Here is a 13,528-nt window from a genome sequence, read left to right on the forward strand (position 1 = left end):
AAACAGGCTGATTTCTCCTGAGTTTGGTGAACAGTACCTGTTTTGGGGATATGAAAGCAATAGATTTTCCTCTGCACGCCTTTTGGTATTTCTCCAAACAGTGCTCTGAAGGCAGCTCTGGGGTTTGTGAACTGCTCTCTTGTAAACGCCCAAACGTATTTGCCCAAACACCCCCTCTCAGAGGAAAAGCCAGCAGATTTTGTCTTCCCTGAAAGACAAAGTGGATATGGCAAAGTGCAAATAGCAGCGGTTCACAGTGATCGATACATACAATAAAGCCCATCCAACTGCAGTGTCTGTCTGGATTGCACACAAGCTGCTCCTTGTGCAGGATCTCTAACAGCTGCTGTGCCAGTACAGGGGGCTGGTTCTGGCTGTATGAAGGGAATTTTACATATTGTTACAGCAGCACAAGCACCCGTGGGCTATTGCAACTCTGCCCTCCAGGCCGTAAGACAAGGGCCGGCTTCTGTTCTTGTTCTGTGGAATAAAATGCTTTTGCTGCTGTGCAGGAGCCCATGTACCCACTGGGTCCATCACGTGGGACTAAATTCAGCTTTGTGCTGTTAAGACCAGTCCTGCTGGAAATCCCAGCTAAGGTCAAAAAGAAGTATACAGTATTTGTGTGGAATTATAGCAGCTAATACAGGAAGTCTAACCATTTCTAAACTTTTCCCTCCATTAAGCAAAAATAATCAGTATCATTATACTTTATATTTTGAGAATGGAAAGAATATTATACGCATTCTAAACATCAACAGATTCAAATTTTCTTTCAACATGAAATGTGAACATTTTAGTGTAAGGACTACATGTATTATGTTTTTCTAGCTGTTGAATCCATGGAGTTCCAGATAGTTAATTCCAGCAAGCAGAAATATCTTGTGATGTGAGAAAGGCAAGGAACGAAGCACTTCAGAGGATCAGAGGGTAATGTTATCCATAACTTCCATCAATCATGACAAAGGATAGCAAAAGAAAGCTACTCACTGGGATGTGTGAGAGTACTCATGCAAGAATACTGTGCCTTTACTCACAGTAATCTTGATTTCAGCTTCTCAAAAGTATTTTACCATGGTTCAGAAAGTCCTTAAGTCATGGATTGTTGGAAATTGAGAGAAAATACCAGGGAAGTATCAGCATAGACTTACTTTGATCTTGACATTTTTGCTGAATAAGGTGTCTAAGCTGGTATGGTTCTTACATTTTTAAGTTAATGGCTAAATCAAAAAAAAAAAAAAAAAAAAAAGGAGCCAAAAGAAGGAATAAAATCAGAATTTAAACACTTAAATCCAGCACTGAAGTAAAAAGGTTCTTTCAGCTCCTATCCAATCCTAGAGGCACCTAACTCAGGAAGTACCTACCTTCAATGTCCAAGAACCTCAAATGCACAACAGTCAGCTTGCACATGTGCATGGGTCCTGCCAGGGTTACGGAATTGGTCAGGGGATGGTTCAGCTCTTGCTGGATGTGGAGCAAACCACATGCTTCAGTTCAGGAACTCAGTTTGTGCTCAGGACATGCAGCTGAGAAGGGGGAAAAAAAAGAAGTAAACCTTGTGAGAGAAAAGAAAGTAAGACAGTGCAGAAGAGTCCTTAGTTCAGCAGTTGGTATGGTTCTTCAGGAAGAGGAATTGTGTGTGCCAAAGCCACCCACTCTTTCACACTGCATTTGCACCTCACCTTCCTGACTGGAATTCACAAACATCTCTTGGAGGAAGACTGAAACTCCAGATCAGGTAGGTGCTCTCACCACTAAACTGAGAATTATACTCACCTTTGGTCTTCCTCTTCTTACAGCTCAATGAATTTTTAATCCCTTTTAAGCAAAGAGGAACAGATTCAGCGTAAGGGCATTCAATGCTCTCCTCCCTGCTCTCCCCATCTACCCTGAGTATCCTGCACCCCAGAAGGTTTTGGTAGCCCCTCAGGGAACACAGGTTGGTATTTCTCAGGCAGCAAATCGAGCTGAACTCAGATGTCCTCCTTGTTACCCTGCTGAAAACCTCCCTGTGAAATACAGATGGCCAGCCACAGCCTGCAGGAGTGTCCTGTGCTTGCCTCTGGATGGACAGACTCTGCTCATGTCCTGTAAGGTGGCTCAGCCCTGGGGACAAATGTGGTTTGAAAGCTCATCCCTGAGCTCCTTCAGTCATCAGCTTATTTTCTTTGTGTCTCCTGGGAGGGGGCATAAGCAGCCTGTGGAATTATACTTCCCTCCTCTGCCCCTGTGAATATTTCACTATTTTTACAGCAGAATAAATCCTAGAGAACAAGCTGAAGAAAATCCAACTCACAACATCCTGCACCTAGAAGGCTGAGACAACTCTCCTGCAAGACTGGGAAGATAATTTAAGAAACCTATTCCAAATCTGGTAAGCGGGAAAACACTGGAACAAGCCTCCAATGCACCAGGTATGTATGGGATATACGGATATACAACTGCCTTTTATGTACTGAGTGCATGCAATAGTCATGATAGGCCTGATCCAACAGACACTCCGGAATGACTGTGGGAAATGGATCTGATGAACCACGATGTCGTTTGAAGGTTACTAGCAACCCAAGGTGAGTAACTCTCCCTTGAATCAGAAATTAAGGAATGGAAATTCACGTGTCCCTTGAATTTTGGATCTGCAATGCAAACTGTCTGGGTTCTTGGCTGTCTAAATTTGGGAACTGTGTTTGACCTGTCAAGTACTTCCCTGAGGGGTCAGGTTCCTTAGTCCTTACACTGCACCTGAAAATCGAGTTTCAAGTTAGATCCACACAAGCTTTTAGGTGCTTAACTATTGCTTTGGCCAACAACAGCAATCACCAAAGCTCCTGCTCAGCCATCATCTAATGTCGAGGTCCAGACACACTTTGTGTTCACCAGGGATGTTCTGTGGGTGCCCTTATCCCTCTCTGGGTATGTCCAAGGCACTTGAGTCTTGCCAGGCCTGCACAGCCTTCTGTGAAGCGCCTGACTCTAAGAGGAGCTTTGGTACTTGCCACCTCAAATAAAGGTACCTACTTGCAAGGCAGGCAGTACTTCCAACACTGCCTGATTGGCTGATTTGGTAATTCCCTGCTCCTTGTACTGCTGTGGTGTTTCCTGCTGCATATGGAAACCAAGCTTCTAACAGCGCAGTAGCAGACTGTATCAAAATTGTAAACTGAGTGTTGCCAAGCATCTTTTAGCAACTATATTCCTAATTACTATTGTCGGATCAGAAAGCCGTACCAGCTGCCTCAACGACCACAGTGCTACACCTTGGGGAATAAGATGCATTACATCAGTCAGGCAGTAACTCCAGGTTTCCAGGAATATAGATCCTACCGGAATTATACATTAAAGTCACACTGTGTTTACCTTAAAGCAATCTGAAGAGGGATTAACTAGGTGATCAGTCCATCTCACCACATCACAGAACAGTGATTAAATTATTCCCAAACAAAATTGCCAGAATTTGACACCTAATCTAACTGCAGCTATCTCTGTAATCTTCTCTGCCTACTTGTTCAAGTGCTTAACCCTCCTTGTTAAGAACTGTGCCAATTTTGTCCTGCAGAAAGCTAGAATATATTTCTTCTTCATCTGTCCTTGCTGATCCGTGGGTATAACAGACCCCCTCACATAAAATTATTCTGGCTTCAAAGAAGGGCTGGTGAGCCTCTATTTGGAATACAGTTTCACTATCGGTCACCTCATTATAGAAGTGAGTTGCTGCAAATAGGGAAGTTGCAAAAGAGACCAAATGATACAAGAACTTAATTACTGAGAACAGGGCTAGAAAAGCTACAGTGTGGCTGCTGCCTTTGGAAAACAGCAGATTAAAAAGCCACTTTAGGGGTGTTTGCAGAGCTCTGAGGGAACAGCAAGGATTCACCTACACGGGGAGAGCCGAGCCAATGACAAATACCAGAACAAAAGGGAAATTAACAGAAGCTTAAGTAGGGATGATCAGCAAAGCAGTGTAATTTATTTGGGAATTTATTTGTATTTAGCACAGTTAATATATGGAAAATTATACTAAGGCTGGAACAGAAACAACTATTAGAAATCATTTTACAAGGCTTTAGACGAGTGTAGGGGCTTAAAATAACTCTGTGGGATGCAACTCATAATTCAGAGGAGAGGAAAAGGACTTACATCTTCGTCACAATCTTGTCTCTTAAAACATTTAGCTCCATTGTGCTAAGTAATAGACACGGTTACTTTAATATGACTATCTATACAATTCTCAGGGAAAGGTTTTAATTTACAAGATTAATTTCCCTTCCAGCTTCAAATACATAGATGTGGGGGGAAATAATCAGAGAGACTTGAAGGGGCAGGGCTGAATCCTGATCTCAGCAGCAGCAGCAGAGCGAAGCCCAAATAACTCCAGGAAAAATGCTAGACACATGCAGGGATGTAACTGAGCTGAGATCTGGTCCTGAAGTGTGTGCGTTCCACACAGGAAAATCTTGATGTCCCCCTCCTTAAATTTCAGGGAAAGCTAACAAAAGAGTCCCAAGTCCTTTTAGAGCATTTCTATAGTTCTTGGAAGAAGGCTGTATGTTCCTATTTGCACATGATGCCTCCAGGCCATCAGTTCCAGCAGACGCTGGATCAGACTGGGTGGCTCGCTCCCTTCGACCTGCAGCTCTGCCGGTTTTAAGATCAAACAGAGTGCCTTCAGCTCTGTCGAACCCGCTGGGAATTGACCCTTCTTACACACCAAGGGGGACATTCCGGGGGACACCGGAATGTTGCCCTGAGGCAGTCCATGTAATCGCAGTAAGGCTCTTTTCTTTCCTTCCAGGACGGGTGCTTAACCTGCGGCTCGGAGACGCGTGGCTAAGATCCCAACTTTCTCTCCAGGGGAGATCCCCTCAGGCAGTTAACGATTCCAGGGCTCCCGCTGTGCTACCACCGTTTACTCGGAAAATCAAAGGCAATTAATCATAATTTTCTCCGGGGGAAAAACTCACTCGATTTGGACCCGTCATTACGCAGGGAAACCTACAGAACACTGTGCTGTAATGCAACATGAACTCTGCTAAAGGTACTTCTTTCTAGGGCTCCCCTTCCACTTGGCAAGCCTTGCCTGCCTTTGGGAAACCGGGACGGGTGTAACGGAATTTGGTTACACTTGGATGCGTTGAGGAGCAAGATCCACCCGCAGTGTTGTCCCGCTCCTTTTTTGGGTCGCCGATGCTGGACGGGGGGAGCCTGAGGAAGCCACGGGGAACACTCCGGGGTGACCTGTTGCCTGCGCGGGGCTTTCCCCGACCTCCTCCCGCAGAGAGCGGTGCGGGTCGGCGGCGGCAGGGAGCACATCCCGGCGGGACGGGCTCCAGCCGCTGCTTGGGCAGTCGCGGACAGGGAGGGATGCAGGGATGCAGGGAGGAAGCAGTTTCAGGCGGCAGGTGAACGGGGCAATGCGATGCATTCCCGACCGTCCCGCTTTCAGCGGGACGCAGTCTGGGCGGTACCCGCAGTGACTCCGCCGGTGACGGCGGGGCGGGCGCGGTCCCCCCGCCTCTCAACAGTGCCAGAGGGGCTCGGAGTGCCCGGGGACGTGCGGGACGCCCCGCCGCCTCTCTCCTCCCCTCCCCTCCGCCCGCCCCGCCCGAGGGGCCGCGCCGCCACCGGCGCTCGGCGCTGCGGGCGGTCGGGCGGCGGCAGACGGGCGCATCACCGAGGACCGCAACGACGGCGGCGCCCCGGAGCCCCCCCGGCGGCTCCGCCCCGGACCCGTGCAGGTGGGTCCGCCCGCCCCGCCCCGCTCCGCTTCTCCCGGCTCCGCGTCCCCCACGTCGGGGCGGCGACGGGGGCGGGCGCCCGTCCCCTCGCGGGGCCGAGGGGCAGAGCCGGGCGCCCGCTCACCGCCCCCGCGCCCGCCCAGCCCCGCCGGGCGGACGGGGCGCCGCATCCCCTCGGAGCGGAGCGGGGCGGCTCTGGGCAGCGCTCGGCATGGCGGGGCTCCCGGCCGGCCGGCGGGCGGGCTGAGGCGGGGGCCGGGCGGGGAGGCGCCGGCGGCGGGGTCTCACCGCCTCTTCTTGCCGTCCCCCCGCAGGGAGCGGCCGGCCCCCCGCGCCACCATTGCCTCGCACGGCAAGGAGGACCTGCTCGCCGCCGCCGCCCGGCTCTGGCAGCGGAGGAGGCGGCTGCTGGCCGCCGCCGGGCTCGCCTTGGCCATGGCCGTCGCGCTGCTGGTCGCCGTGCCCCTGCTGCTGCTGCAGGCGCCCGCCGACACCGGCGCCCACTACGAGATGATGGGCACCTGCCGCATGATCTGCGACCCCTACAGTGGCGGGCGGCCGCCCGGTCCCGGCAGCACCGCCGCCGTGGAGGCCCTGCAGGACCTGGGTGCCAACCCCCCGCCGCCCTTCGTCCAGGGACCCAAGGGGGAGCCGGGCCGGCCGGGCAAGCCGGGCCCCCGCGGGCCGCCCGGGGAGCCGGGGCCGCCGGGGCCGCGGGGCCCACCGGGGGAGCGGGGGGACGCGGGCAAGCCGGGGCTGCCCGGGCTGGCGCTGGCGGGCGCGGGAGGCGGCGGGAGCGGCGGCGGGGCGGCGGCGGGCGGAGAAGCGGCGGGAGGGCTGAGTGCCGCCTTCAGCGGGCCGCGCATCGCCTTCTACGTGGGGCTGAAGAGCCCCCACGAGGGCTATGAAGTCCTCAAGTTCGACGACGTGGTGACCAACCTGGGCAACCACTACGACCCGGCCAGCGGCAAGTTCACCTGCCAGGTGCGCGGCATCTACTTCTTCACCTACCACATCCTCATGCGCGGCGGCGACGGCACCAGCATGTGGGCCGACCTCTGCAAGAACGGCCAGGTGGGTTCCACCGCTCTCCCGCGCGTGTTTCGCGCCCCGGGGCCACCTTTCGTCCCTCTCCCACCCCCGCCCCGTCCTCGCCCGCGGCACCGGCAGCCGCCGCTCCCGGTAAAAGGAGCAACTGGAGCATCCTCCGCGCCGTCGGGGCGGGGCTGCACCGCGGGAGAGGCTCTAGAGCCGCTACAAATTCCGAACTCCCGGCTTGCAAACTTTCCTGCCGGGATGAGGAAAAGGAGAAGCGAGGAGAGGGGAGGGAGGGAGGAAGTGGTGGTAGTGGAGAGGCTGGAGAAGAGGGACTCCCGGGGAACTGATGGAGGGGCCGGAAAAAGGGGGGCTCGGGGAACTGATGAAGAGGCAGGAAAAGGGGGGCTCGGGGAGGCTGGTGGAGGGGCTGTGGAAAAGTGACTCGAGGAGATAATGGAGACGCTGGGGAAGAAGGGCTAGGGGGGCTGATGTGCCCAGCGGCTGTGTTGGCAGGTGCGGGCCAGTGCCATCGCCCAGGACGCGGACCAGAACTATGACTATGCCAGCAACAGCGTGGTGCTGCACCTGGACTCCGGCGACGAAGTGTACGTCAAGCTGGATGGAGGCAAAGCACATGGAGGCAACAACAATAAGTACAGCACTTTCTCTGGCTTTCTTTTATACCCTGATTAACACACAACAAGCAACATGACACAGCTGACCCTGCCACTGATGCGTGTGGGGCTGTTTGGCATTTCCGTATCCCATCGTGCTGCTGTTCCTGCTGGTATCCACTGTCTCCACAGGTCACTTTAGCCTCATTATCAGTTTGTATGTCTTTATTTTTACCTGTGTGGAAATGAAATAGAAGTGAAACAAAGCAATCCTCTTCTTTGCTCTCCCGCATTTCTTCAGACTCCCCTCTCCCTTTGTCTGCCTGCGTGTTTTGTGTGTCACACGAGGAACTCGGCAGCTTGAAACTCTCAAGTGGTTCCTGGAGGGTTTAAAAGAGCCCGGAGTTCGGACTGTGCCACATATGGAATTTGAACCAGTCACACTTTTTCATCAAAAAATTATTAATTACAATGATGAATTTTCAGATCAACTATTTGCAAAGTAGGACTGGGCCATAACTGTTCTTTCCTTTGCTGCTTTGTATGGGGTCAAGTGTAAACTTTTCTTTCTGTGCTATGCAATGCTCATGTGAATGATGGTGTCATTAACGTCAAACCTGTTTCTGTCTGCAGAAGAATTCGGTCGTTGACCACGGTCACCAGAATATCACATTAAATTATGTTTTTAGACAATGCCTTTTTGCTTTCTGTCTCTTCCAGTGCTGCAAAGGAGCGCTGTGGTGCTGCCACAGGAGGGTGGGAGGTAGAGGAGGGGGTCACTTTGGTCCCTTAGGTTTGCAGCAAAATTTAAAGGTTTTTTTTAAAGAATGGGGCACGTTGCCTAAGTCTTGATTATTGTTCAGGGGGGCTGGGAAGAAGCAGAGGGAGAGGAAAAAAAGCTTCACCCTTGTGCAGTTTTTTGTAAAAAGGAGGCACACTGTCATGAAAAGGTGAAAGTGGGGATGTGGAGCAGATCTCCTGAGCAGATTTACTGGGTTTGAACCTGATCTAGAGGTTAGCAAAGTACAGGAAAAGCAGTTTAATCAGTGATTATGGAAAGCTGTGTTTCTGTAACATGCTTGACAAATGCAAGGAGGCAGCAGGGGAGAGAATCTGTCTAAACCTTCGCACTTGCAGTGTGTGTGTGGGTTGGAAACCACACCTAACTCTAGGTGGGTCTGCACAGTGCCTGAGATGGGCTAGGAGAGAAAGCTTGCTCAAGACTGTTGGATACAGACCATTTAGAAAGGTTTTCTTCTGATGTCCTCAGTAAGTCCCAACCACTCTGGGTCTTTTTAAAAATGCACAGGTGTATAACTAGTGCGTGTGGTTCTGAGCCTTTGGTGTAGGAAGTGTATCTGTCTTCATCACCCAAGTAAGTAAACTCCCAGTTTGTGTAAATTGGTGGAGCTAAAACAGTTAAATTGGTTCACACAAGCACCTAGATTAATTTTATTGTCTTGAAATTTCATTTTTTCCTTCTGAAGGTCTTACCTCCCTATCATTTTTCTACCCTTTGCAGCTTTAGTGCAGTTTCACAAGTAAGAGAGACAGGAGCTGGACTGAAACAGCTCTGCCAAGGCTGGAGCTTTGCCTGATTTTACAGGAGGAAGGGGAACCCAGTTCGTTGGACTTGGTCCAGCCCCACTTTGGGGCAGCCCCATGATGACTGAGTTATTACAGTCACTTCTGTCTCCTACCTGGTCCTTGGTGGGTATTGTCTACTCATTGGCTGGAAGAGGAGGGTCAAAGAGAGAAAGCAGTTCCTTCATCCTGTCCTCAAACTCTCGAAACTGTCCTCAAACAAAAAAATCCCAGTCGAGGGAAGCAGAGTTCATAACCAGGTACACATGTTAGACACTTATCAATCTCTAATGTCTTGTCGATTTGTACTATTTAGAATATGATTAAAACCAGTGTCTGAGACCCAAATGAACTATAATTGCTATGGATCCTCAATTCCCACTGGATCCGTAATCCTTTTTGACTATTCCTCCCCCCTCCTTCAATGAAATGGAGCTTAGACACAAAGCCCTTGGTTTAAATTTCAAAAAATTAAAATTGACATGCAGCAGCATTAGCAGGAGCCAGAAGGAATTCTAAGGAGGTGCCTGGGCTCTGCTTTATCCTTTGCATTAAGAAGCAATTTGTACTTCTAACAAAGACCCAACTGTTCCCCCTTGGCAAAAGGGCAATGAAGATGCCTTGCAAGGGAATTGCTGTTCACAATACTTAAACAAATTTGAATCTTAGATTTTTAAATCTGTATTCCCTGGTGGAGCCTGCTCCTCTCAATTCAAATGCAGGGCTGGCGGTGTGTGCCTGCCAAGGTGTCAGTAGCTAAGCGGATGATGGATTGATGAGGCAATGGGAAGACACAGGCTCACAGTGGCGGTTTGCCCCGACAGTGATCTATGTATCTGCACATTATCAATGTCATGAGGAGGCTTGAACCACCCTCGCTAGATGTCTCATTTTCCACTTATCTCTTATGTACTAATTATCAGCCTGGATTATTCCCCAGGATAGAAACCAAAAAAAAAAAAAAAAAAAAGCTCATTGCCCCTCCACTGACAGTTTACACAATCGATAGGATGAACGTCTCCCTCGGCTGCTCACAGGCTTTTTTGTTTCCTTTCCTCATTGCAGGGTCTTCCGAGAATGCCTCTGTGGGGGGTTGATGGCTCTCACCCAGAATCTGCAGCGGTGGTGCTTGGACAGGCTCTTCTGTCCTAGTCATCTTGGTAGTAGCTCAGTGTGTGGGTTGTGTTTTTTTTCCGAAGTAACGCAGGGAAAAGCAATTGGGAGATGAAAAACTTCAGTGCTCAGTGGTGCAGTTATCCAGAAAAGCAGAGGCAGCACTGCAGATGGAGATGTGGTCCTTGTGCTGCCGGTGGCTGTGGGTGAGAGAAGGGTCATGTACTGCCCAGCAAGCAGCCTGCAGCAGGCTTGTAACCCTCTGGGCTTCAGCTGAGTCAGCCTCCCCTTGGGAATGATCCGTGGGTTCTACATGGCACAAAGAGAAGGGGCTGTTTTGTAGAGGGAATACCCTGGTCCCCTGGTTTGAATTGGAAGAGGAGAATTAATGTGTACTTGAGGCTGACTTCAGCTTTCTCTGGGACCAGCTCTCCCAAATGATACTAGCAGCTCAAATGACCATTAGCTGGTGTCTGCTCTGGGGGTCTGGCCCCTTGGAGTTGTTATTTTACTTGATGAGTTAAACAAATGCTTTTAGGAATTGTGAGGTGATCAGGTGTGGTGTGAATAGGGAATGCCCCCTGAAAGGAGTGGAATGTTGGAGTCTCAGACAAAAGGTGCTTCTGTTTTGTGCCCAGCTGTGTGCTCAGGTTAAAATTATAATATACAAGTTAAGATTTAAAAAAAAAAAAAAAAGAAAAAAGGACAGGTGTTTGTGCTGTCAAAGTAACCTAGATACCGTAGCAGCAGACCCCTGATCTTAGTGAAACCATCTTCTGTGTCTGGTCAGCACTGGCTAGGGAAGGGAACCCTGGAGTAGAGGGGAGCAGGGAGACGTTGAAGTCCACAAAAGATGGTGGAAGGGGAAATGGGGATGCTGCTGAGACCCCTGAGAGGAGTGCCAGCCACCCCTGGTCTGTGGTTGTTCCCTGGAGGAAGGTGTTCAGGTACTCTGCTCTCCCGCAAGCCAGTATTTGCGGCTGGGCACTTGTTTTCTTCTATTTTGGCCTTCGTTGGCTTGGGAAACTCCTGGCAAGTCTCTAGGGAGATAGGTGAGGAAATCCTTCATTGGCTTAAGTGAAGTAGGAAGGCTACTGGGGCTGAGTTTTCAACAGCCAGTGTAGAGAGTTTTCTGAGGAACCTGTGCTGCAAGAGCACCTGGAGTCTGGTGTCCCATGTGAAGTCTGGTGCCTCTGTGTTTTTGAGGATGTCAGTTTGTAGATTTTCTCCTTGTTGCTCATTTCCTAGCAAGGTAGTGCCTGGGTCAGTGGGGCTCACAGTCCCACAGCAGGACAGAACAGCCTCATGTCTGGGTTCTTCTCTTTCTCTTTTGCTGTTAGAAAAGCAAAGTGCTGCTTTCTGTGCCTCATGGCTTAACGCATATGCATTGAACCATGCTTTGGTCTTCGTCTCGCTGCTTTTGAAACCCACTCTGGACATTTTTTTTGGTGATTTAATGCTTGTTTATCTTTTTGCTTGGCTTCTCCAGTGGCTTACAGTGCCTGGATGGGTTTAAATTGTGCATTCACAAAGTAGGGACAGTGGGTTTTGGTGGATGCTCATGTGTCCTTTTTCTGTTTATGCCACAGACTAATTATATTAAGGGGTCTGTGACAGACAGAGGTGAAATGGCACATAAATCTATTTCAGATCTGTTTGTGCTAAATACCTTTTCTTTGTAACATGCCATTTTTCCCCTTATTGTGATTGGACTGAATTCTGGGAAAAAATCCTTGTAAAATCCTGTGTCTTAGTATTGTCTCTGGGATAAAGGAGTCTGTCAGAATAAAATAAAGACTAACGGAATCTTCGCTGACTTTGAGACTGCAAGGTGTTTGGTCTTTTTTACTATGAATGTCTACATCACGCAGAGACTTGGAAGATTAATTAGAGACGAGAGAGGTAAACTGTTACCATGTGGACACCCAGGCACTTAGGGGTGAGAGCCTGCTCTCAGCTGGTTTCACATTTAAATGGCAGAAAGAGGTTCAGCTTGCTTATAGATTGAAGGTAACATACAAAATGGGGTCCCATTTCTCTAGACCAAGCCCATGCCAGTTCAGAAGTAAATCCCTTGCTCACATAGCAGGTGCCACAGCAGCAGTGGAGGAGATGCTTCAGTCTTCCTTAGGCCCACTTGCCTTGAACGAGCATCATTTTTGAAGCCTGCAGGGGGAGCAAGTCAGGGGCATTAAAGATTAAAGGGGCTGAGCTCCTGATTCCTCTCTGTTTAGGACTAGTTTGTTACTTGTCTCAATGGTTAAGTTACAAAGAGGCTGGTAAATCACAAGGCTCATTCCCTGGACCAGTCTGGGGTACAGGGGTATTTTCTCCTGGGTAGTTGAGAAGCTGAGCCTGGGGTATCATTTGGTGTCCTAGGCTTGAACATACACTGGAATTACTCTTCTTTCCTGCTGCATTTCAGGCTGAGGCCCTGAGAGCTGGTGGTTTCAGGTCACAACCTGTAAAGGTGGCAAGCCACTGTTATGTCCTGGCCCTCACCACAGGGTGCTCAGCAGGCTCTCTCAAGGTTTTGCAGAGCATAATTCAGAGGGAGCTGTGAGTCATGACCCTGTTTTCTTGCAGAGGAAGCCACAAATGCCCATCTTCTTTTGGTCCTTCCTATTATAAAATAGCCTGGATTAACCATTAAGCTGTATGGCGTGGCTCTGCATTCTATTAAATGGGAGTACATTTTCTTCACAGGGGGCTGATGGCATATCCCTCTTTTTGTACATTTGCTCCTGTTTTGGTTTTTTTTTTGGCATGAACTAGGGTAGAAACAGAAAAGGCCTGTTTGATCTCTGTGATCTGCTGCCCTATTAATGCAGGATTATTTCCTCCAGTGCTCTCTGAGCACGGTGACACAGAGAGCATGGCTTGCCTGCAGCCTTTGGCTGTGCTCCTCCCAGCGAGGGCACATTCACATGATCCTGGCTCTTCGTTTTGCTTGCAGCTGCCAGATCATGTCTAGAAAAACAAACAAAAAACGGTATCCAGCCCCAGTCTTGAATGCAGCTGAAATGTTTTCTTGGTGACATTTCTCTTTGTCAACAAATTGCTTATCACTTAAGTGTTGTGATGTGATCCCCATCCCAAGGAGGAGAGATCTGCTGCTGAGAGTGGGGAGGAGGAATGCCCAGGAGAATAACTGGTCTGAAGATGTGAGCACAGGCTTTATGAACAATGAATCTTTGTCGGTTATTAGCTTTAAGGTGCAATTTCGGTGGTATGATAATGCAGAAAATGTTTTAGGTCCTTGGGGAGGAAGCTGCTTTTCAGGTAGTGTCTTGCTCTTCTCTCATTATTGTAATGCTGTTCCTGAAACTTTGCATCAGTCATGCTGTGCTGCAGCATGTGAATGCACGAGGTGATGGAGAGCAGATCCAGGTGGATATCTCTGTTTTGTTTTGGTATACAGCTGAATTCTTGACATTTGCTTCCCAT

The 13,528-nt window shown here is 49.7% G+C and overlaps 1 protein-coding gene across 1 annotated transcript; it reads left to right on the forward strand.

The window, feature by feature from the left end:
* The first annotated feature begins 6,075 nt into the window (after positions 1-6,075).
* Positions 6,076-11,897, forward strand: C1QL2 (complement C1q like 2). The gene is made up of 2 exons (XM_050340306.1): positions 6,076-6,806; positions 7,284-11,897. The coding sequence occupies exons 1-2, from the start codon at positions 6,168-6,170 to the stop codon at positions 7,461-7,463; spliced, it is 819 nt and encodes a 272-aa protein (XP_050196263.1). The 5' UTR covers positions 6,076-6,167; the 3' UTR covers positions 7,464-11,897.
* The last annotated feature ends 1,631 nt before the right edge of the window (positions 11,898-13,528 follow it).

Source organism: Myiozetetes cayanensis, unplaced genomic scaffold (genome assembly GCF_022539395.1).
Source record: "Myiozetetes cayanensis isolate MyiCay16 unplaced genomic scaffold, myiCay2020 scf9, whole genome shotgun sequence".
NCBI classification, from domain to species: Eukaryota; Metazoa; Chordata; class Aves; order Passeriformes; family Tyrannidae; genus Myiozetetes; species Myiozetetes cayanensis.